The sequence below is a fragment of the Oncorhynchus kisutch genome, linkage group LG27 (genome assembly GCF_002021735.2).
Source record: "Oncorhynchus kisutch isolate 150728-3 linkage group LG27, Okis_V2, whole genome shotgun sequence".
Taxonomy (NCBI): domain Eukaryota; kingdom Metazoa; phylum Chordata; class Actinopteri; order Salmoniformes; family Salmonidae; genus Oncorhynchus; species Oncorhynchus kisutch.
The window spans coordinates 9460800-9486460 of NC_034200.2; the positions used below are offsets into that span (position 1 = coordinate 9460800).

Genomic DNA, 25661 nt, shown 5'->3' on the forward strand with positions numbered 1-25661 from the left:
ACAACAACCCTAAGCACACAGCCAAGACAACGCAGAAGTGGCTTTGGGACAAGTCTCGGAATGTCCTTGAGTGGCAGCCAGAGCCCGGACTTGAACCCAATCGAACATCTCTGGAGGAACCTGAAAATAGCGGTTCAGTGTTGTTCCCCATCCAACTTGACAGAGCTTGAGAGGATCTGAAGAGAATGGGAGAAACTCCCCAAATACAGGTGTGCCAAGCATGTAGCGTCATACCCAAGAAGACTCGAGGCTGTGATCGCTGCCAAAGGTGCTTAGTAAAGGGTACTTAGTAAACAAAGTACTTAGTAAAGGGTCTGAATATTTATGTGAATGTGATACTTCAGTTCTTTATTTTTTAATAAATTAGCTACAATTTCTAAAAAACGTTTTTTTGCTTTGTCATTATGGGGTATTGTGTGTAGATTGAGGGAATTTGTTGTTGAATAAGGCTGGAACCTAACAAAATTTTAGAAAAGGTCTGAATACTTTCCGAATGCACGAAGTACACATATGTATATTTTGTGTACAAAGTGTATATTTGTGTTGTATTGTGCAGAACACACTTGAAAGAGACCTAGATCTCAATGTCTTCCCTGATAAAATAAAAGGTAAAATAAATAAGTCCGGCACGCCTGTCCGGCACGTGACAGATTTAGATTTGACGAGGGTATCTTTATTTTACGAGGTAAGTTGACTGAGAACACATCATTTACAGTAATACCCCGGGGAATAGTTACAGGGGAGAGGGGGGATGAATGAGCCAATTGTAAGCTGGGGATGACCGGGATGGTATGGGGGCCAGATTGGGAATTTAGTCAGGACACCGGTTTAACGTCCCATCCGAAAGACAGCACCCTACACAGGGCAAAGTTCCCAATCACTGCCCTGGGGCATTGGAATATTTGTTTTTAGAGCAGAGGAAAGGGTGCCTCCTACTGGCCCTCCCAACACTACTTCCAGCAGCACCTGGTCTCCCATCCAGGGAACAACCCTGCTTACCTTCAGAAGCAAGCCAGCAGTGGGATAGAGGGTCGTATGCAACATGGTGAAGCCCTTTTCAGTCTCTCAGCCTTTTGACAAATGGCATCTGTCTGCCATTCTCTCCTCGGGTATAACTGACAACTATCTGACCTTGGGTCCGGAAGAACTCCTGGCCCTAGTTATACATAAACGTGTGTTGAGTGAGAGATATGCACAAACCAAAGGTGGCCTTGGTTGGACTTGTAAGGCAATCTTTATTGCATATGAATGACAGGACCTGACATTGCCTCCCTTCAATTTTGACATGTATCTGTGCTGTGTATAAGACAGTGATAAAACCAGTTTACAGTACATGGCGTTGATCTGCGGGGCTCCTCTGTTAGTCTGCCATGATGTTCAATATAAACCCCTTTTGTAGCATACGTGTTGTCTGTTGAAAGCTCCTCAGTCTTCCAATATAAAGAATACTAGGTAACACTCTACTTAAAGCACTTTACATTCGGTAGATGACCAATATGACTGTGCCATACCATAGACTAAAACCAGCTGCAATAACTCATGACACCTCATATGTCAGTGTTATGACAGTGTTACACAGGCCTTATGACTGAGGTTCAAGCAAAGTGTTACTGAACAGAACAGAGCCTGATCAACCTGGGCTTTTCCTTCACAAATGAACAGTTTCATACAACCTTTTATATATATGACACATGGTTTCCAGACTATAAACATTGCGGTCGTAAAACAGTTCAAAGTTATTGGTTCACCTGGCTAACAGAAGCACTTCGTAGGGCCCCTGAAGAGTAGGCTATCCACTTCAGGGGCCCTAGTGTTCCTCTTCACACAGGTCTGCACTATCTGTACCTGAGGCAGATCATACAGATTTTAACTAACTACAAGCGACATCTACATAGCAGCAAAAAAAAAAAAAAGCCTTTTCGGAGCACAAACAAGGAGACGTGAGGAAACCAACGGTCGGACGTACTAGACCATTGCATGTGCTCAAAGTTTGCACCTGTTATTTCCCACAGATAATAGAAAACATTAAGGGTGAACAGAAGGTAAAACAAAGAATACGAGAACGATAATATTACAAAAAAAAATGAGGTTCAATAATTTCATGTTTCTAGGCATTTGTCTTTTATTTCTTTGAAAACAACAGGTGCAAACGGGCACTGGTGAGAGTTCAGTTAATCCTGTGTGTTGACCCTCTGTACAGACAGACTGCAGATATGTCACTCCTACACATGAAATGTACATTGAGTTTCCCCAGATGATTCCTGTATGGAAACAATCTTTACGATACAGTTGATCCTCATATGGTTACATTTTGTTCTGACCAAACAGACTTCCATGCCTGAACAAGCCTAACACTCAGCGCCTTGAGGGATGGATCCATGGAGGATCAGAACATGCCAAAACCAACCTCTTTCACACAGCCAGATTATATTCATCCAGGAGTAGGTTTAATTATTCATTCAAGATCTAAAAATGTGACTTCATGAACATAGATGGCATACTTCTGGCCAACAGTCTGAGACTGAAGCGGAGTTAAGTCCAGGACAATTTCAAGAAGTTATGGCCATGAAACCAAATCATCTCGAGTGCAATTTAGTCCAATGGTAGGGTTTAACGTGGGTCAGTGAAACCAACTGATCTGCTTTGGCCACTTAAGCCACATCCCAAATGTACCTCTACCTTCTATAGAAGAGACTAGGGGTCTATTTGGGAATGGGATTCTGTCCCTTGCAGCGAGGCTGTTTAAAATGTTGCTGGAGGGGATTCCAATTAACAACAGCTCTACCAATAAAAGCCCAGTCCAGCACAAGCAAGGGATGTGGCCTAGCCCCACTCTATTAAGTCCTCACAGTAACAGGCACAGCCTGTCCAATGGCATGCACAATGGGTAGAACTTTCTCACCTCTCTCCCCATCTCTCACTCAAAACTAGGTTCACAACACAGTAACGTTTCTGCAAAGCTACTTGGCAACGTGGAAAGTGTATCCACTTCCGCCCCCCCTCTATCTCTTTCCATGTCTCACAACGTGCAATCCATTTCATTCTATTCAGCCAAACAAATTCACGTTCCTGATCCTTTCACAGTGGCCGGGCAATTTAGAATACCCAACACCACTCCATTTCCCATATTCGGATCAATTCTGCTCCAGGATTGGCCAGCGGGCCTGTCAGTCATGTTCATCAGCCCGTCAGTAGGAGGAGATTGAGGAGGCAGGCTGAAGAGAGCCAGAGGAGTTGGAGCGTCTCATGTGAGGGAGAAGGTACGTGTCAGTGCCCAGCTGGTGAACGTCAAATCGATCCTCCTTACGGTAGGCCAGACAGCGTCGGATAAACGCCTGATACACAGAGAGAGAGAGAGAAGGATGTTAGTTTATGGAATTCGGATCTGCTTTTCAAGCTTTGTCTGTACTAGTCACATTGACATGTCCTGACGATTGTACATTTCAAAGTCAACCAATATGTGTACAATTCAGAGGAACACTGAGTATTATTCTCCTTGGCTTGCTAGGTGCTGTCTCACCTAGGGCTGTGGCGGTCACGAAATTTCATCAGCCGGTGATTGTCAAGCACATAACTGGTCAGTCTCACGGTAATTGACCGTTAATCAACAAACACATTTAGCATCTCCTGGCTTCCACAGACTACAAACCATTTAAAAAAGTCTAATAAATCTATGTAATATGGCCTACACCGTCACAATAAATCCAGTATTTATTTTAGACCGGTCAAAAGAAGCACGATGAAGAAAATGTAGTCTATTACAGAAGAACAGTTGTCCCCATGTTAGGCCCTGATCTGGCTATGCCAAATGGCTGTGGGCTACACTAGTTCATTTAGCAGACAAGATTCGTTTAGAATTCCGTGGCATTATTTTACAGTATGAAGAACACAATTGAAAACAGCTGAATAAAATAGACAGGATATTTTCTCTAAACGACTTGAGTGCACACATGCGGTTATTCTGTGTTGGGCGGTTAATGTAACTTTAGTTGTTCTACAAACGTTGGGCTATATGTTTGGATTTTTTATACATTGTAAGGCTGCATGATGAGACTAACGATGACTTGAAAAAAGTCACTTGAAAGGCATGAGCTCAGCTTTTTTTGGCGCAGGCTGTACACACTACATCAGTCTCATTCACAATTTGACAAGCTTGTAAATGCCTCGAATTTTACAGCGGCATCCCCTTTGTGGCCATAATGAACCCTATAGTGCTGCGTTGTGCCCTTCTCCCCAAGTGTGCTGCGCAATCCTCAATCAGCTCTCCGACACATGATCGGGTCTCTCAAAGGCTACAAGTGAAGACAAACACATCGGGGATACAACTGTGCACGTCCTTATCCAATTCCGAGGTGCATATTGAAGATATTGGGTGAACTGTCCACATTTACTTTTAGTCAGCCAACAAGATGAGTAGGCCTAACGAACAGCAAAAGCACTAGCCTATGTCAATCCACTATCCCCCATGGTACAAAAGTTGACGTATTCTATTCGGTACGAGAAATAAATATTCCAAACTGACTGGGACAGTTGTGGGATGCGATAGATCGCAAATTAATACAACCACTAGCATCAAAAAAAATACTTTTAATGCAATGAGGCTGACGCAACAGATCAGAACGTTTAGCTTCAAATGTTGATAAACTATTAGGCTATTTCTTCACATTATAAGTGCAGCAATGCACACATGGTAGAAGGCTCTAAGCGCAAATGTTCCATTAGCGGAAAACATTATCAAAAGTGAACGCAAATGCGATTATGCATATAATGCTTTTATTATTAAGATTCATTTTTATGGTGAAAATGATCTTCCCTAAACTTGAAACTCACGCTGCTTACATTTGTATTGATATCAGAGTGATTAGAGGGACAACAGAGTGCCGAGAACCAGGCAGTTAGCCAGTTTGGGAGGCTACTAATGACCATCAGCAGCATCAGAGCTTGGAGAAGCCTAATTACCTTGACTAAAACTGTCACGTGGAGTTTGACTGCATTCATGACTCGTGACCGCCGGTGTGGCGGTAATACGGTCACCGCAACAGCCCTAGTCTCACCTTGGCCTCTGTGCTGGCCTGGGGCTTGGCAGGGAACTGAACCTCAGTGGCTTTGAGGATGGTGTTCTCCTGAAGAATATCCTGCTGAGACTGGTTGTGGCCAAACGGCTGCAGGAACACACAGAAACCAATGTTAGACAAAAAACACAACATAGTCTAATAGGGTCAGATGTTCGCACCTTCAGAAGTGTCACTTCAAAAGTGGGCTTACCTTCCGTCCATAGAGGCACTGGAAGAAGATGACCCCGACCGACCAGACGTCCACCTTGTTAGAGATCTTAGGAGGCTCCTTGCCCACCACAAAACACTCTGGGGGAAGGTACCTGGACAAGAGGAATGGGAAAACATGGAAGGCAATATACCCAAGAAAACACTTAATATAACGGTTTGTGTGATGAGTCTCACCAGTATGTGCCAGCTCCCTGTGAGGTGAGGTCCATGCCGTCGACTCCATAGTTGTCATCATCCATGATCTTAGACAGCCCAAAGTCTGTGATCTTTATCTCGCCACAAGCGGTCCCATCCACCAGCAAGATGTTACCTGCACAAACGGCAGTGTGTGAGTTGAGCGTGTGTCTGTGTTACATACACAAACATGAGTCTGTGTGTGTGTGTGTACCTGGTTTGAGGTCATAGTGTATGATGGGGGGTTTGATCTCGTTGAGGTATCGCAGGGCATTGACTATCTGCATGACGATTGACCGCGCCTCCTTCTCGGACATCAGCTTGTTCTGTTTCAGATAGAAGTCCAGGTCGTTCCCCTCACAGAACTCTAAAACCGTACAGAACCTGGGGGGGGAAGAAAGAGGAGAGAAAGAGACAGAAAAAGAAGAGGACAAAAGACTCCATTAACAATAAACTAAAAAGACATCTCAATGGACTAAAATTCCTTTATCTGCACTGATGTGAAAGAACTGAACTAGGTTTGGGGTAAAAAGAAACTTACGTGTCTGTATCCAGGGAGAAGTAGTCGTAGAGTTTGACTATTCTGGGATGGTCCAGCTGTTTGTGTATCCGATACTCTCGACAGGCATGTCTGGGACAGGAAACAATGTGTGTTTCTAAGTCTGGTCAAATAAATGTTTACCAAAATGGTACAATGTGGGTTGTGAATCCCTGCGTCTCATAACAGTGCCTCGTCAGAGCAGATGGGACATACTTGTGGTAGTTCTCCTTCTTCTCCTCTCTCCAGTTCTTGTTGAGCTGGTGGATTTTAACAGCTGCGTAGCGCTGCTCAAACAGGTCAAAGGCCTGAAGAGACATCAGAAGCACAGGTACCGTATGGATCTAGAATCTGTTAATAATCATTCCCAAGCACATATGGGTAGTCAATCCGTACCTTATAGACCTCACTGAAGCCTCCTCTGCCCAGCAGATACAGCAGCAGGTACCTCTCGTTCAGAGTGGGGTGGTCTTTAAACCTGACAGACATACAGCACAAGCTGAACCATTTCCTTCCTACAACATATAGGGTTTATTTAGCCAAATGACCCCTACAAGAACATCATCTTACAAATGCCTAGAAAGTAGTCTATGAACTGGCCAGTTAGCAACACTATAGCTACTGGCCCACGGGTAGGTAGGTCCCAGGGTGGATTTTGCACCGGGGCACAGTGGAGCGGTTAGGTGTTCCTATACGATTGTGTCTTCCTGTCCTGTACTTACGATGAGCTGTCCTCGTTGTTGATCCTCTTCAGCTCTCTGATGTGGAGGTTCCTCACCCGCTCTAACCGTTCCAGCTCTGCCTGGATCTCAGCCTCCTCCTGAGAGACAGTCACTCAGTCAATCGTATTCATTTTGGGATTCGGACCATAGTGGGTTTTTTAAATAAACGTGTTTGTGTTCATATTGACTCGGACCTTCTTCAGGTGTCCCAGGCGAAGCTTGAAGATCTCCTCCTGCTCGTGATACTCAGCCAGAGTCAACCTAACAAATGGTTGATTTAAAGTCACTGCACCAACATCGCAACAGTGTGAGTGTGTATCAGTGGTGGAAAAAGTAGACAATTGTCATACTTGAGTAAAAGTAAAAAAGGTACCTTAATAGAAAATGACTCAAGTAAAAGTCACCCAGTGAAATCCTACTTGAGAAAAAGTCTAAAAGAATTTGGTTTTAAATATACTTAAGTATCAAAAGTAAATGCAATTGCTAAAATATACTTAAGTATTAGAAGTATAAATCATTTCAAATTCCTTATATTAAGCAAACCAGACGGCACAATCTTTCTTTAAAAATAAAAAGTTAGATAGCCAGGGGCACGCCCCAACACTGACATTTACAAATGAAACGTGTTTAGTGAGTACCTAAGTACATTACACCACTGGTGTGTATGCATCTGTCCATACACATGTATGTACTAGTGTGTGTGTGTACACTTACATCTGGGGCAGGGAGGGTTTGAGGAAGGGGTCGGGGTCATTGCCGTTGACGACCTTGGTCTTGCGTTGTTTGGGTTCAGAGGTGGTTGCTAGGGAGAGGGAGGGGGAGGAGGGATTGGGGGGCTTCCTCTTGGCCAGCAGCTTCCTCTGACGCTCCATCTCCTCTCTCTGCTGGTTGATACCCTCCTGCTGCCTATACGGAGAAGAGGGTTATTAAGCTTTTTAGAAGGTAATAAGGTCAATCCACGAATAAAAGCGTGGATCGTTTCATTATGCTCTGGAGAGCAACCCCCCAAATATTTTGGGGAATTTTAACCGTTAATTGGTTAGCCGCTGAAAATACATTTGAAATAACGTAATTAAATATGCATCTTATCACACGTACACACCATACAATTATTTTATAAAGACATTGAAAACAGCATTCCTCCACTGTTCTATTTGTTTGCATATCAACGTTGTTTCGCTTGTCAAGAAGCCAAATGCACAATCCTAACCCGAGATTCCCCCTCTTTCAAAGTTTCTAAACAGAAAGGGTTCTACACTAACTTTTTCTAATGGTGGCACTGATGCTAACTTTTTCCAGACGATTTGGTCGCACCAATTTGTTTCGGAAAAAATATGGATAATTGATCATGGCCTGGCCTGTCCCATAAGGTGCCTGCCTGCATTCCATACAGAACCAGGCTAATAATGACTAGCCATCTTTTAAATTAGCATGCCGTGTTCTTAAATTGATTTGGATAGATTTACTCTAACAGCAAAGCCAGTTCCACTGCTTGTTTTCATTGTTCCACTCTAATCACGGACTGACTTAGACCTGGGACACCAGGTGGGTGCAATTAATTAATCAGGTAGAACAGCAATCCAACAGGCTCCCAATGGGCAAGTGATTTTATTTGGTCCCCAAAGTTCTGAGGAAAATAATAATTTAAAGAACATAAAAACACCAGTAAGTCATCTCCAAGTGATTTTAATTTCAGAAATCTGTTATTCAGTATTCCCACGCATAATAGAGTGATGTGTGTCTGAAGTGTTTTAGTTAAATATTAAATCTGTTTGGGCTTCTTGCAGTCTACAAATTTTCTGTACTTTCGTTTTCAGTCCCCCTGCTCAATAAATAAATTGTCCCGCAGCGGAATCCAGTTGATGATCCCTGTCGCGGGGTAAGTGATGAACACCCCTGCTCTAGAGGGTAGAATTAGAAAAAAATATATACACTTCATAGCGGCAGGGTGGCCTAGTGGTTAGAGAGTTGGACTAGTAACCGGAAGGTTGCGAGTTCAAACCCGAGCTGACAAGGTACAAATCTGTCGTTCTGCCCCTGAACAGGCAGTTAACCCACTGTTCCTAGGGCGTCATTGAAAATAAGAACGTGTTCTTAACTGAATTGCCTGGTTAAATAAAGGTAAAATAAAAAAAATTGCAAAACGATACCACGGCAAAAACAAAGTGGGGAGAACAGTTATTTCCCCCAGTTCTTCACCCTCCCCCCACTCAATTTCGTCATATCCAATTGGTAGTTAGTCTTCTCCCATCGCTGCAACTCCCTTACGGACTTGGGAGAGGAAGGTCGAGAGCCATGCGTCCTCCGAAACACGACCCTGCCAAGCCAAACTGCTTCTTGACACTCTGCTTGCTTAATCAGGGGACCATTTTTTGTGCATTTACCCTTTAATGTAGGTGCGCACCAGCCAGACTCTTGTGTTCGGCTAGCAGCGTTTCTGTAGCCATAGGTTTCAAGTTTGGGGAAGCTAATGACATTTTTTTTGCATTCCATGCATCATCGCATTTGTGGGTTTATTTAAGATGGCCTACTATTCCTAACATGATGAGTAGATTGATATATATAATAATATAACTCAATGACTGTTCGCAAGAAAATACAGTTCAATGCATGGCTGAGCGTGTAGTGGCGTAGAATTGGCCAAGGCTACCTCAGATACATTCCCTGGCCTTATAGAAACACATTTCATACAATTCTACTACACCATCGGTACTCAAGTACTATTTGTGAAGGTCCCAGTCACACAGGTCCAGCCACCTAGGTGGATATGGTCATTTATCGACATAGTAACAAACTCCAACCTTGCAACAGAGAGAACGGAGAGAACATTTTCCCAAAATATATATTTTTTTACGACCTTTACAACCAATAAAACACTTGTCACACTGCCAAGTCAAACGGTCTCAAATGCGACTGTATTGGTCACAGTACGGAGCCAAGAACAGATGTTCATCGCTGCCAGATTTGGAACCGCTCGCATAAGGTGCACTGTTTAGAACAGTGTTTTCATGCTAATTGCATTTTGGCAAATGTCTGAAATGTTTCACATTGGCTGCTTCATTACAGAAGTAGTATGTTCAATGACATAGCCGTTTGAATGTGAGTCGATTGTCTTGCTACTGTTGCATGTTTCAATGAAGCTTTAAATGAAAAAAATGTCTGTTCCTTATATGAACTAAAGTATTTTTTGTTGGTCACCTCATACTATTTGGAACAAATTTAACCGCCTGTTAACCGGTTAAAGAGGGTTGGTTAGACGGCAGCAAAATTGACCTAAATGTGCATCCCTAATGTAAATACATGTTGCTTCGTGAAGTGTGCGTGTTCTCACTTGACAAGGTTCTGGAATGCGTATCCGTCGGTCCACTGTTCAGTGTAGGAGGCTCCGTGTCTTACGGTGGTGAAGTGACCCAGTCTCAGACGGTCCTGCATGCTCTTCTCTCTGCACGACTGTTTCTCCTGGGTGCTCTACAAAAAAAATAAACAGGTTAACATGCAAGTTCATCCCGACACGTCAGTAACAAGCGCAAACACAAACTGTGTACCTTCTCGATGAGCAGCTTCTTGCTCATGGTGATACATTTGTTCAGTCTCTCCTTGTATTTCTCCAGTAGTTTCTGCTGTTCATCAATCTGTCGCCTCAGGTCACAGTTAGCCTACAAGAAAAACAGTCAATGACAATAGATGATCAATACACAACCTATAAGTATCCCCTGTAGTACCCTAACTAGCACGTAAACTCACCCTGAGCAGGTCATCGATACGTCCCTCTTTCTTCTCCAGGTCCAGACTCTTGTTGCTCTCCAGAGCAGCAAGCTTCAGACCTGTCAACTCCGTCTGGGTAGAGAAAGTAAGAGGAAGGTGTTTGACATGTGAGGAGCAAGCAAAGTAGATGTGAGAAGAGTATGAGGAAAGAAAGAGTCTTGTTCCCTGGTCGAGGAAGACGTGGATGTCGCTTATGGCGGCAGCCCCCCCCCCCCCCCCACCTCTCTGATTCAGAGGGGTTGGGTTAAATGCTGAAGACACATTTCAGTTGAATGCATTCAGTTGTACAACTGACTAGGTATACCCCCTTTCCCTTTCTTACCTGCACACACTTGCTGGCGCAAGCTTTGTAGTTCATCAGGGGATCGCCAAAACACAGACCGGTGGGAGAGGAACTGTTCTGTCGGATCTATAGACAACACATACAACATTGTTCTAAACAATGTGATAGAACGCCGAAGCCTACAAATCTTCTACAGCGTGGTGTATACATACGATAGAGCCTGGTGCAGAGTGAGCTCCGTGGTGTGAGTTCTGCGGTGAGCGGAGGACCTGTGGTAGAGCCCTCACTGGACTGGAGCCATTCCCCCCATGGAACTACACACAGGAAATAGCAGGGTGAGGAAAGGGAAGTGACATCTACATATAGCCCAGCAATAGCAGAGTGCCCCAAGAAGGGAAATTCAGACTGTCAGTCAATCACAATCTGCTTAATCAATCATTAAACTCCCCCCAACCCAATCAGCTTATCACCGCCACGGAGACCTCAGAGTTACATTTGAACAAGGAGACTGAAACAATTACATTATAGGACACTCACATCAAAGTAGTCACTGATCTTGGGCCCCCGTGTGGAAGTCTTCCCTGTAGGAGAGGAAAGCCGATAGCCTGGGTTAGCAATGCATAACACAGCATAGCAGATAGAGGTTAGAACAACTCAGGGAATAGGGGTGTGAAAACCAACAAATGTTTTCCCCGCCCCCTACAAAATTAAAATGACAGGGCAGTTATTACAACATGTTATTTTCCGTGTTATAACCGAACTAGAAGATAGGCCATAAAGGTCTGGGGAAAGTTGTGTCATTTAAAGGTAGACTCAGCAATATGAAGTAGATGCAGAAAGTAAACAGCATAGTGGATCAATTTCCGCAAAAACTAAGAGCGATGAAGCGCGATGCTCAACTTCTCCACCGTATTGTTTGGTGCCCTGTCTACCATGCTGTGAACAGCGTGAAGCGAACACAGGCACATGCGCAGACAAAACAATAGCAGGATACAGCTTTTGATTGCCGATAGATAGGCCTAGTGCACTGTTCTGACGGTCTGCTGGCCGACCTGCCTATACTGTGCCCCGCCTCGCTCTTTCTGTCCCCCACTAGCTCGGTAATTAAAGATGTGAGTGTTTGTGTTCTCGGAAGTGCGGCAACTAATCAGTCCCCGCCGTTCCAAAATGACTGAATCTTAGGAGTCGATTCCAATTGGAATCGACTCTTGACACTCAGAAATAGGAGTTGGCACCGGGAGTCGTCATGAAAGTCGAGGAATCAATTGCTTTGGAGTCGACTCTCCACCACGTCATCGTTGTTAACAGTTGGAAAAATGGCAGAGAAAGGCAAGGGGTAGCACCAAAGCTCTGCATGGCAATAGTTTGAGAAGGGTTACTTCGGGATTTTGGCAAAGGCAATTTATCTACTTCCCCAGAGTCAGATGAACTCGTGGATACCATTTTTATGTCTGTGTCCAGTATGAAGGAACTTTGAGGTGGAATTGAGATGCAGTAATGGTAGTAAAGGTGCAATGCTTAACCATCTGAAGGGGAACGCACTGTGAGACCCAAACCGTTGCTGGCAGCGGCATTGTGAATTCAGGTGGCATTTCATAAATATTCTAAACCTTTTAACGGAAAACCGATAAAAACATGGTCATTTAAACACGAAGAAAAATATTATACATTTGTCACATTCCCATCAGGGACCTCACAACAAAATGAAATAACAGCACTGTGTCACCTTCTTGAACGGAGTGATAACCCGTGACATTAACACGGGGGGGGGGGGGGGGGAAATAGGGATAGGGAGGATGCGAGGGAGTGAAATCAAGCAGAATCAAAAATCCTTTCAAAACCTGACCAGATCCTTCCTCTCAGTTCATGAGTGTTATTATGTTGGGTATGCGTCATACCTTGGCTGCTCTCAGAATGGGTGTCAGCTTTCCTTTTCCTTCCTCTGGACGACTCAGAGGGCTTCTTCTCAGGGCTCTGAGAATAAACAAACACTAAATCACTTTTCTGACACTTGCGTGTCCAATAAGAAAGAGTGCGTTTGTGGGTGGGGGGGAGGGACAGAACAGTAGGAAGAGTACGTACAGAGTATGCAGGAGAACTCCCTCTCTTCATATCAGAGTTCTAGGGAGAGAAAGATACCATAGAAAGAGTCAGGAGGGGGTGAGAAAAGGGAGGAAAGCGAGAGATTCAGGCGGGTCATGCAAGTACAAACAAAGATAATCTAATTCTCCTGATTAACGGTCCATTGTTCCAAAAATAAAAATGGATATATAGATAAAATGCCTGCCCTCTGTCTCCACACAAACAAAATGGTGTATTTTCTTAAACCAGATAATTAGCCACCTATGTCCGTAATATGGTGTGACATCTAATCATTGAAACTAGGACAGCGGCCTCCCTCACTGCCAGCGCCTCTGCATAGCGTGTGTGTCTCACCTCTGACTCCTTGTCACTGGAGGAGCCCAAACTGCCATAGCTGTTGTTGGAGCACTCGTTGGCCAGACCCTAGATATACAGAGAAATCAAGCACAGTTGTTATAGTGTGCTGTGTTCTTTTTGTGTGTGCCTTTCAAAAACGTTTTAAGTGTGTCTGGTATGAGTAAAACCATGCATGTGTGTATTGATGATTGAGATAGTTTCGCGTTGTGTGTGTTTCACCTTGGCCCCCCCGCTGGTGCTGCCTGTGCTCCCTACTGTGTTGCCGCTGACCCCGCCCATGAACCTGGCCTCCAGAAGCTCCTGCCTGCGAGGGTCCAGGCTGTGCAGCTCCTCCATGGGGCCTACACAACATAAGATAAAGCTATATATGGCTATGTACGGATACAGCAAACTGCATCAGATACATCACACTACCGCCCACTTCTGATAAGAGCACATTGGATAAGTGCAAACTGTGAGTGCAGTGCATTTCACCACTCCCACATCAACAGTTACTTAGTCTGTGTCTATCTGCATGCTCTATAATATGTATTTAGTGAACACCTTATGGACAGCACCAAGCTTTCGCATGCATGTATCAGGTGTCAAAACTGAATGTTAGGCTGTAAGACCACTACTGGACAAGCAAGAGTTTCTGATTCAACAGCTGAGCTGCGGGTGTGAACTTTGTCCCCATCAATCACCAAAACATGGAATGTCTGACACACAACCCCAGCCTTATGAGGTTCAAGTAAAGAGAAACCAGACAGCAGTAATAAAACATTGACAAGCACTGTAAATATGGCCACGGGAATACCACATCCAGGCCTGATCTTGATCCCGGTCCAAAGCATAATTAGCTACATGGTTATTTCCATCCCAATTGGAATAGTTAGCAACACTAAGAAATGTGACACGCTAAGTAGTCTTTGTGTGACAAACTTCCGTTCTCAGGATGACAGAGTCACGGGCTTTAGTTCTGATGCCGACAACAGTCTGTTCTTGTTCAGATGTTGAAGTGATCAGAATAGAAACTTTGACAACGGAAAGTGTTGTTCCTAGTTGATGATTAGAAGTCGTTTGAATGCATCATAACTCACTGGATTCGTTTAGACTTGTAGTAGCCCTGCTGTTTGACAGAAGGCCAAAAGGCATTCAACTACCCACAGCTGTTTCGCTACAAGTGATGACTAGTCTCTGCAACATTGCTAACCTAGCTACTATAAGTAGTTACATAAATGACAACTCCTTGGTCATCTAACGTTATGTATGGTCTAGCCTGTTCCTACTTATTTTCCACTCAACCGGTCTGCTCCTGTCTGAATATTCCATTGCTAATGCTCTCCATTGCTCTACTGTAACTGAGCGCTGACACCCATTGAAGCTAGCTAGTAGCTAACGCTGGCTAGCTACTGTACTGACTAACTGTTCGGCCATCAATTGACATCCATAAATCCGTCGAATTGGGGCGATATAAGTGGAAACAGTGCGCATTTCCCATCGAACAGACTTCGACGAATGCCATTGTTGATGAATTACCTTCCTTCTTGGCGGTCGCCGTTATGTGTTGTTGAGAAATCGTTGGGGACGAGGATAGCTGCTGCGACCAAGATGGCGTCGCCTCCAAACTTCCACCACCACTTCCACTGTTACTTTGGACACTCATTAAGCCACTTTACAAGCTAGAGATCAAGCAGACACACGGGCGTCCGTGTAAATCCGAAAACCCAAACTTGCATACACCAGCAGCCACCTGCTACATAGCCACAGCAGTCAATCTAATTTTGCACATTTTGTAAACATATTATTCAGCTGGGTAGTAACATGCTAGGATAAAATGTAACCTTTGCATCGATCGCGCGGCTGTAAGCATCAGTTCCCGAACAGGGCTTCAGTCACTAGTACCCACGAGTAATTCTGCCAGCAGCACAGACAATGACGTCACGTTCGTATGGTAATGGCGAAGCCTTCAAAATAAAACCCCGCATTTCACAACATTGTGGGAATGTGGATAAATCATTCAAAATATATATAATTTTAATCAATGGGCGTTTCTATTGTGATAACAATAAAATACGAGTGATCTATGAATAAAAAAATATAAAAAAAGGTTTAAAAATGTGTTTATACCAATAATTAAAAAATACAATGTTGACACTGGTATGTTGAGAATATTGAGCTGTAGAGAGAACTTTTCTACCTGGTGGAAAATACTCATTAGGGTCTGCTGGCTTTTGATACCGACTCCTCCATAGCCCCCAATGCAATACACTGTAATAGACTGTACGTGGGATACATATTGGCTTGTAGAGACAGGTAGAAAAGCTGTCTCAGCTAATGTGGGGTGGGAAATGCTCAGTAGGGTCTCTACTAACCAAATGTCATTTTGGAGGGGCACTGTGTTAAATACATATGCATTTAATGCTGCACGTTATATTCATTCCAAAACAATACATAAATGCACTGTTGTTGTGTTGAATATCAGTTGTAAAGACAAAATACTTTAACACTTTTTTTCTTACCTTGTTTTGCTAGCACAAACTAGAATATGTTCTGGGATTTATCCAATGGCATTGAGAAGTATACCACCTATATCAATAAGGGTATCGACAACGTTATCCCCAAAGTGACTGTACGTACATATCCCAACCAGAAGCCATGGAATACAGGCAACATCCGCACCGAGCTAAAGGCTAGAGCTGCCACTTTCAAGGAGTGGGACACTAATCCAGACACTTAAGAAATCCCACTATGCCCTTAGATGATCCATCAAACAGGCAAAGCGTCAATACTGGACTAAGATCGAATCCTACTACACTGGCTCTGACGCTCGTCGGATGTGGCAGGGCATATAAACTATTCTAATCAAATGTTATTGGTCATATTCACATGGTTAGCAGCTGTTAATGCGAGTGCAGTGAAAAGCTTGTGCTTCTAGTTCCGACAGTGCAGTAATATCTCACAAGTAATCTAACAAATTCACAACAACTACCTTATAGACACAAATGTAAAGGGATGAATAAATATGGATGAGCGATGGCCGTGCGGCATAGTCAAGATGCAGTAGATGGTATAGAATACAGTATATACATATGAGATGAGTAATGTAGGATATGGAGACATTATTAAAGTGGCGTAATTTAAAGTGACTAGTGATAAATTAATGAATGGATGTAATAAATGTATTAAAGTGGCAAGAGATTTGAGTCTGTTTGCAGCAGCCACTCTGTTAGTGGTGGCTGTTTAACAGTCTGATGGCCTTTTTTAGCTGTTTTTCAGTCTCTCGGTCCCTGCTTTGATGCACCTGTACTGACCTCGCCTTCTGGATGATAACGGGGTGAAAAGGCAGTGGCTCAGGTGGTTGTTGTCGATGATCTTTTTGGCCTTCCTGTGACATTGGGTGCTGTAGGTGTCCTGGAGGGCAGGTAGTTTGCCCCCGGGGATGCATTGTGCAGACCGCACTACCCTCTGGAGAGCCTTGCAGTTGTGGGCCAGAGCAGTTGCCATACCAGGCGGTGATACAGCCCGACAGGATGCTCTCGATTGTGCATCTGTAAAAGTTTGTGAGTGTTGTAGGTGACAAGCCAAATTTCTTCAGCCTCCTGAGGTTGAAGAGGCGCTGTTGTTTGTCCATGATGTGTACGCAGAGAAACTTAACTTTTCACCTTCACTACTCTCCCGTCGATGTGGATGGGGGGGGATGCTCCCTCTGCTGTTTCCTGAAGTCCACGATCATCTCCTTTGTTTTGTTGACGTTGAGTGAGAAGTTATTTTCCTGACACCACACTCAGAGGGCCCTCACCTCCTCCCTGTAGGCAGTCTCATTGTTGTTGGTAATCAAGCCTACCACTGTAGTGTCTGCAAACTTGATGATTGAGTTGGAGGCGAGCCACGCAGTCATGGGTGAACAGGGAGTACGGGAGAGGGTTGAGAATGTGCCCTTTTGGGGCCCCAGTGTTGAGGATCAGCGGTGTGGATGATGTTGTTTTCTATCCTTACCACCTGGGGGCGGCCTGTCAGAAAGTCCAGGACCCAGGGTCTCGAGCTTAATGACGGGTTTGGAGGGTACTGTGGTGTTAAATGCTGAGCTGTAGTCAATGAACAGCGTTCTCACATTAGGTATTCCTCTTGTCCAAATGGGATTGGGCAATGTGCAGCGTAATGGCGATTGCGTCATCTGTGGACCTATTGGGGTGGAAAGCAAATTGGAGTGGGTCTAGGGTATCAGGTGGGGTGGAGGTGATATGATCCTTGACTAGTCTCAAAGCACTTCATGATGACAGAAGTGAGTGCTACAGGGCAGACTACAAAGGGAACCCCAGCCGCGAGCTGCCCAGTGACGTGAACTTACCAGACAAGCTAAATGCCTTTTATGCTCGCTTCGAGGCAAGCAACACTGAATCATACATGAGAGCACCAGCTGCTCCACACGACTGTATGATCACGCTCTCCAAAGCAGTTGTGAGCAAGACCTTTAAACAGGTCAACATTCACAAGGCCGCAGGGCCAGATGGATTACCAGGATGTGTACTCAACTGGCAAGTGTCTTCACTGACATTTCAACCTCTCCCTGCACGAGTCCGTAATACCTACATGTTTCAAGCAGACCACCATAGTTCCTGTACCCAAGAAACCACCCCAGTCAGACTGTTCTCTCTACTACCGCATGGCAAGCGGTACCAGAGTGCCAAGTCTAGGACAAAAAGGCTTCTCAACAGTTTTTACCCCCAAGCCATAAGACTCCTGAACAGGTAACCAAATGGTTACACGGACTATTTGCATTGTGTGCCCCCCCAACCCCTCTTTTACGCTGCTGCTACTCTCTGTTTATCTTATAGGCAGTCACTTTAACGATACCTACATGTACATACTACCTCAATAAGCCTGACTAACAGGTGTCTGTATATAGCCTTGCTACTCTTTTTTCAAATGTCTTTTTACTGTTTTGTTTCTTTACACACACTTTTTTTTCGCACCATTGGTTAGAGCCTGTAAGTTAGCATTTCACTGTAAGGTGTCTGTATATAGCCTTTGGTATATACCTGTTGTATTCGGCGCACGTGACAAATAAACTTTGATTTGATGTAGTCAGACGTGAATGTGACTCACGTTAGTGATTAGTGCTAACTAACGTTAAATATCCATGCCCTGGTGGACTAGTTAGCATGTCACCAACAGTGGGGTCTGGGGAAAAGGTTGAATACACTAACGATGAGCTAACTTATCTAGCGAACTCAACGTTAGATAAATATCCCTGCCCTAGTGGGCTAAAATTAGATAGCATGGAAAAGTTTGACTACACGAACGGTGAGCTAATATTAACTAGCTAGCTCATAAAAGGACTTGTGGGCTCAATATTTTCCCATACAAAACACAAACGGTTTTGTTCCACAAGTGCATCTGTTGTACATGACTAAACAAATGACCTGTGAAGTCAGTTATACATGTCAGCAGGGTTGGAAATTAAGCTAACCAGAGGCTAGTACTTTTTAGATAGAGCTAGTAGACAATGTGCCAAACTAGCCTGACAGCAGTGAAATTTTGCCTTTACAAACATTGCACGCCAAAGATTTAGAACTTGAATGTTACCCAGGCTAGTAGAAATTGTGATCTGCTGGCAAGTGCCCAAAATCCATATGTTCCATCCCTGCATGTCAGTCCCTTTCAGATGATCCCCCATATCAATATTGGTCTTTCTCAGTGACCTCACAGCTGAGGCTTTCCTTTAGAGAATTAGAATCAGAAGTAGAGTCATAACTCATCACAATACTTCACCTCTTCATGTAAATAGTACCCTAGACTGTCCTGGTCATTTCTGGCTTTGTCCCCTTTCCCCATGTTTTAGACCTAAGGCGTGACATGCGGAACATCAGGCTCACCCCACAAGAAGCCGTGCATGTCCAACACCACCCTCAGCAAGGAGAACTGCTGGATGTACCTCTCCCTCTCATAACTTAAACAGAACATACATAAATGCTCACTGTGCCCATGATAAAAATGCAATGTAAATTGCGTTGTACTACTGAATGAAACTGTGAGGAGATGCACTCAGACAAGCCTTTTTGATTGAACGTACGTTAACTAGATTACTTAAGTTGGCTGCTTTGACCAAAACTTGAACGTAACATAACCTATTGTTTGTGTATGATCTTTATTCATTGTTCACTTGTTTAGGGATGGTAGGGATGACTGGGGCCTTTAGCAAGTAAGACAAAAGGGGTAGAGAAATCATTTGAACATCAGATTTAAAAATTCCCACTGTGCCCATGATAAAGTTAACTACTTTTATTTAGTTGGCTGCTTTTGAGCAAAACTTGTACAACCTACAGTATGTGTAATATTTTTGGACCTTTGACTCCCCTGAAAACAGGCACTGACAGAATGAGCAATAGGAGTCTGTCAGAGGTCATCACACTGGATATTGCCAGTAAGGATGGTCTTCAAAGAGTTGGTAAGACCCTCCCTGAAATAGAAATTGTATTAGAAATTACCTCCAGGGACACCTGAAGTCAATATTAAATTAATCATTCTTTATTATCAGCAAGCTGGAGAGGTTCCAACAAACTTAATGCACCATAGTAAACGTCAGTTGGGAGCTCCTCCGGGGCAGTCCCGTTAGTTCTCTTATATACTGCTTACACAGACAAGTCATATTTGCATGATTTACATTATTCATTACTGCACTTGGTTGGGCACTGGTGGCTTCCTCCACTCGCATTTCACATCCTTGCGGCCGATATTATGAAACTACAAAATAGGCTACAGGAAGGATGTTAAGTGCCACATGCCTTTCAATGCATGACTTTGAACACCTTCAAATACATTAGTTGTAAGAAACGTGCTATATAAATGAAGTTTGATTTGATTGATGACATAACAGCCGTAGAACATTTAATAAACTGTACTTTCAAATGAGTACAAGTGCAGTTTTTCCATGAACGTCTAATGATAACTTGGGATTTTATCACTTGATATATAAATCATAGTGGGAAGGATCCTATAAATCAAGACTGTGAATGCATGTACCACTCCGAATAAATACTTACTGTGCCTTTGAAGATTTGTCTCTAGTCATGAAACTACAATACAGGCTGGATGTCTAAAAGTACATTCTGAATGTCAATAGATTTTTACATTAATTCTCATCAATGACAAAATTCTAGAACGGAGTTATCACTCATCTAAGTCTGGTATAATCTGGTTAATGCTCTTTCCTTGTAGAATGTTGATGTCACAAGATGGAGAAGTGGGTGGCGGGCTGGTGTGATCAGACGCACCTACAGCGAGTTGGCTAATCAGACAGGTAGCAGGGGATTGGCTGTAATTTTTAAAAGCCTGGTGTTTGGGCCTGGGCGTTGAGGTGAGAATGTCTCTCCGTGGGTGTTCATGTCTGGTCTATTTTGGGTGATTGCGCGGGACCAGAAGTCTTACTGGTGAATTTGAGTGAGGAAGTGAGTGGCTGTGCTAACAAGGAATTGGGACTGTGGAGTTGTGTGGTGATCTGAAAGCAGAGGACCGAGAGAGGCATTGGTACAACACACATCCAGGAGCTTTAGCACCGCCAAGTAAGGGACGTGATTCTTCCTGTGTTCCCCTTACATTACTCTTTCCCTCGCTCTCTGGGCTGTTTTGCCACGCCACTGAAAGCCACTATTGTTGGCAGGTTTTCCTGCTGTCTGTATTCCTGTCGTTTAACACCGGAGACAGGGCCATCGGTGACGTCGCCAAGCAGAGTCTCAGACTGGGCTCGTTCCAGGAGAGGGAGCTGTCCAGATCTGGATATCGCCAGAGAGACAATTTTATTTTTCTTTCTCGTCGGGCCCTAGACATCGAGAACCTATCCAACCTTTAGTAAGAATATTTGAAGATAAATACACAATGCAGAGAACTAAAGATCAATGGAACTAGTTTCAGTTCAAAACCTATTTAGAATCTGGGTAGAGGTTCCAGTCTGGGACTCATAGCTACATGTGGCAAATTCTCATTCGTCCAAATTGTCTATACATTGAGCCTGAAATGGGATACTTTGCATTTGGCCCAATTTTACTGCAAGGAATTTTAATTGGTCAACCATATATTTTTCCCTCCCTAATTTGCTTTGGGGTCTGTGCTATTGAAGAACAACATCAACTGCTAACACATTGCTGGGTGAGTCTAGAACTATATAATTTAAAACTAAATCAGGTTAATTTAAGTGCATGCAATGAGTTACGTGTCTGGGACATATAGGGGTCCTCTGTTAAAGCCTTCAGTTAAAATAAGCCATAATTGATCACGGTGTGAAACAGAAGTTGCTAGTTGAGTAGCAATTTTTACACATGAAGGTTATGTAAGCCTTGTAGAAGCTTTTGAAGTAAACAGTTTTAGGGGTAACCAGGCCATGCAGAAACAATTTGTGATCTATAGATAGGTTAGTCCTCAAGGGGTTAAAAATAGGGTGTATGGTAAATAAGTATATAAATATTATACAACTTTTTAAGTTAATGTAATGGCATTTTCAAGTGAGGAAAACTCTTGAAATGGACGGGACAGGTGCTCCGCATGTGAACATGAGAAATATATAAAATTCACCGTCTAGTGATATGAAGAACCATTTCAAAGTAGAGGAGCGTAGGCAGGAGATAATAAATATTCTGTCATTGTTGACAAGGACAGAAGATGGAATCTGTCTGATACAAAAAGCTTGGAGAAAAATACAGAGAATGTCTGACTCACTGACAGACCCAATAGTCTTTAACCTTATTTAGCCAAAGTGAGAAAACAAAAAATTCCTTCAAGATAATCATAGGACATTGCATAAAGATAGTTTGAGGGCTCTTGGTGAACAGTTAAAAACATTAAAAGGCAATATTGAACAATTGCAGGATGCAAGGGTGGATAAGGCAGACTTGGCCCCCACCTGTGGGCTCTCTGTTCCCTCAATCTACCCTCATGCCGAGTTGCACAAGGCAGCTCGGGTTTCAAACATCTGGTCAGCACTTCCTGGCTTTGAGTCAACAGATTCTGACAGCGGTGACGAACGATGTCTTAGGCTGACCAGAACACAGGCCATTTAGAAGGAAGTAAAGATAAACCCCCAGTGAAAGTAATTACACATAAATCAGAATCTCCAAAAGAGTTGGATAAATGGTCAAAGACTACGAAGCGTCCATGAGATGTCCTCTTACCCACATGGGACCATTTAAAGCGATAAAAAAACAACTCTACAATCTACATCCTTATGGGTTAAATTTTTTAGCATTTCTTTTGAACAACCGTGAACATGGTGTACTTGACGAAAACATAGGTGAAAATGCACTCACCTCCTCCAAAAATGGGGCGCTCACACATAACGCAACTTGACCTCACTGAACATCTCTGAAGGAATGGTGACGTGGCAAATTAAGACAACTGCAGGGCTCTACAGTTCAGAACCATCCTATTTACACTACGAAGAGAAATAAGTGTGGAACTTTGGACATAGAACCAGTGCGCAGGTGTTGCCCTACCTTGCACAACACAATATCCCATCAGCAAGAAAGCTATGGCCGCTACTAAAGTAGTGATTAGAGATCTATGTGAAATGGGTATTGTTGAAAAGACACACTCTGCCTCTAACAGTCAAGTATGGCCTGTGAGGAAATCAAATTGTGACTGGCAGGTGACAGTGGACTACAGGAATGCAAATGAAGCCATCTCCAAGCTCACTCCACTGGTGGCTAACTGGTAGCAGAATCAGAAAGGTAACATTGATAAGATGTTTTATTTACATAATGTTGATGTGAGATGTCATTAGGATGTTTTCTTTTGGATAATACTGTTGTCAGTTTGCAGTTATCCCTTCTCTTAGTCACTAGGGGCCCAGAGGGGGGAGAGGTCAGGCTTGTCTTCATATGTCAATGTATCTGTTAAACCATGTGATGCTATGAAGAATATCAGAAGGGGAGGAGGACAGAATCAAGGCTTGTCTTCTTATGGGAATGCGTCTAACTATTGTATGTCCCCTCTGAGGTTGCCCTTATCTTGACCTAGTATAAGACCTAAGAAGCTCACTGTCTTTTCTGATCTTGTCTAGGAGGGGGTGTATTTGAGATGGGAGTATCTAGAATTGACAATTGATATATGCCATTGGATGAGGTAATGTTTTGGTACTATGTTGTACCAAGAACGAGTTAAGAACTTTGTTTAGGAGACCAAACTGAACGATAATTTATAGCTACTGAATTGATCTGAGAGTCAAAAAGGGCTATGGTGAAGCTCATATAATTAAAGATGGACTTTATAATATAACTCTGACTTCTGTGTGGTTTGCTCTCTCAATGTTTAGTAATACAGGAAATTACCACGACACTAACTCCTTAACCATTTTTTCCTCATCACCTGCGCACTCTGTGTTCTGTCATTAATGTCTAATGGGTTCTGGTAGGTACAGTGCCTTGCGAAAGTATCCGGCCCCCTTGAACTTTGCGACCTTTTGCCACATTTCAGGCTTCAAACATAAAGATAAACTATTTTTTTGTGAAGAATCAGCAACAAGTGGGACACAATCATGAAGTGGAACGACATTTATTGGATATTTCAAACTTTAACAAATCAAAAACTGGAAAATTGGGCGTGCAAAATTATTCAGCCCCTATACTTTCAGTGCAGCAAACTCTCCAGAAGTTCAGTGAGGATCTCTGAATGATCCAATGTTGACCTAAATGACTAATGATGAATACAATCCACCTGTGTGTAATCAAGTCTCCGTATAAATGCACCTGCACTGTGATAGTCTGAGGTCCGTTAAAAGCGCAGAGAGCATCATGAAGAACAAGGAACACCAGGCAGGTCCGAGATACTGTTGTGAAGAAGTTTAAAGCCAGATTTGGATACAAAAATATTTCCCAAGCTTTAAACATCCCAAGGAGCACCCCACTTCATGATTGTGTCCCACTTGTTGATTCTTCAAACAAAAAAAAATAGTTTTATATCTTTATGTTTGAAGCCTGAAATGTGGCAAAAGGTCGCAAAGTTCAAGGGGGCCGAATACTTTCGCAAGGCACTGTACTCTTACACCCGGAAGCAAAATGGCAAATTTACCAGATTTGTTTCATATTTTTTTTTTTTTTTCACCTTTATTTAACCAGGTAGGCTAGTTGAGAACAAGTTCTCATTTGCAACTGCGACCTGGCCAAGATAAAGCATAGCAGTGTGAGCAGACAACACAGAGTTACACATGGAGTAAACAATTAACAAGTCAATAACACAGAAAACAAAGGGGGAGTCTATATACAATGTGTGCAAAAGGCATGAGGTAGGCAAATAACTACATTTTTGCAGATTAACACTGGAGTGATGAATGATCAGATGGTCATGTACAGGTAGAGATATTGGTGTGCAAAAGAGCAGAAAAGTAAATAAATATAAACAGTATGGGGATGAGGTAGGTGAAAAAGGGTGGGCTATTTACCAATAGACTATGTACAGCTGCAGCGATCGGTTAGCTGCTCAGATCGCAGATGTTTGAAGTTGGTGAGGGAGAAAAGTCTCAAACTTCAGCGATTTTTGCAATTCGTTCCAGTCACAGGCAGCAGAGTACTGGAACGAAAGGCGGCCAAATGAGGTGTTGGCTTTAGGGATGATCAGTGAGATACACCTGCTGGAGCGCGTGCTACGGATGGGTGTTGCCATCGTGACCAGTGAGCTGAGATAAGGCGGAGCTTTACCTAGCATGGACTTGTAGATGACCTGGAGCCAGTGGGTCTGGCGACGAATATGTAGCGAGGGCCAGCCGACTAGAGCATACAAGTCGCAGTGGTGGGTGGTATAAGGTGCTTTAGTGCCAAAACGGATGGCACTGTGATAGACTGCATCCAGTTTGCTGAGTAGAGTGTTGGAAGCCATTTTGTAGATGACATCGCCGAAGTCGAGGATCAGTAGGATAGTCAGTTTTACTAGGGTAAGCTTGGCGGCGTGAGTGAAGGAGGCTTTGTTGCGGAATAGAAAGCCGACTCTTGATTTGATTTTCGATTGGAGATGTTTGATATGAGTCTGGAAGGAGAATTTGCAGTCTAGCCAGACACCTAGGTACTTATAGACGTCCACATATTCTAGGTCGGAACCATCCAGGGTGGTGATGCTAGTCGGGCATGCGGGTGCAAGCAGCGACCGGTTGAAAAGCATGCATTTGGTTTTACTAGCGTTTAAGAGCAGTTGGAAGCCACGGAAGGAGTGTTGTATGGCATTGAAGCTTGTTTGGAGGTTAGATAGCACAGTTTCCAAAGACGGGCCGAAAGTATATAGAATGGTGTCGTCTGCGTAGAGGTGGATCAGGGAGTCGCCCGCAGCAAGAGCAACATCATTGATATACACAGAGAAAAGAGTCGGCCCGAGAATTGAACCCTGTGGCACCCCCATAGAGACTGCCAGAGGACCGGACAGCATGCCCTCCGATTTGACACACTGAACTCTGTCTGCAAAGTAATTGGTGAACCAGGCAAGGCAGTCATCCGAAA

General features: G+C 43.5%; 1 protein-coding gene across 8 annotated transcripts in view; it reads right to left on the reverse strand.

Moving 5' to 3' along the window:
* Positions 1 to 1211: 1211 nt before the first annotated feature.
* LOC109871676 (serine/threonine-protein kinase tousled-like 1-B) overlaps positions 1212 to 25661 on the reverse strand; it is a 44675-nt gene continuing 20225 nt past the window's right edge. For 2 of the 8 annotated variants that reach the window (XM_031806805.1, XM_031806807.1), the window contains 21 exons: positions 13426 to 13547; positions 13204 to 13272; positions 12850 to 12888; positions 12666 to 12741; positions 11305 to 11348; positions 10980 to 11081; positions 10807 to 10893; positions 10464 to 10556; positions 10265 to 10375; positions 10051 to 10187; positions 7434 to 7625; positions 6914 to 6980; positions 6720 to 6817; positions 6394 to 6475; positions 6214 to 6305; positions 6001 to 6090; positions 5674 to 5843; positions 5460 to 5595; positions 5266 to 5377; positions 5055 to 5162; positions 1212 to 3335 (listed from right to left, as the gene is read on the reverse strand). In XM_031806805.1, the coding sequence (XP_031662665.1) occupies positions 3189 to 3335; positions 5055 to 5162; positions 5266 to 5377; positions 5460 to 5595; positions 5674 to 5843; positions 6001 to 6090; positions 6214 to 6305; positions 6394 to 6475; positions 6720 to 6817; positions 6914 to 6980; positions 7434 to 7625; positions 10051 to 10187; positions 10265 to 10375; positions 10464 to 10556; positions 10807 to 10893; positions 10980 to 11081; positions 11305 to 11348; positions 12666 to 12741; positions 12850 to 12888; positions 13204 to 13272; positions 13426 to 13547 (2174 nt within the window). In that variant the 3' untranslated portion in view covers positions 1212 to 3188. Of the gene's footprint in view, positions 3336 to 5054; positions 5163 to 5265; positions 5378 to 5459; positions 5596 to 5673; positions 5844 to 6000; positions 6091 to 6213; positions 6306 to 6393; positions 6476 to 6719; positions 6818 to 6913; positions 6981 to 7433; positions 7626 to 10050; positions 10188 to 10264; positions 10376 to 10463; positions 10557 to 10806; positions 10894 to 10979; positions 11082 to 11304; positions 11349 to 12665; positions 12742 to 12849; positions 12889 to 13203; positions 13273 to 13425; positions 13548 to 14724; positions 15132 to 25661 lie in introns of those variants that run through there. The other 6 variants (XM_020462631.2, XM_020462633.2, XM_020462632.2 and 3 more) reach the window with 6 other exon arrangements.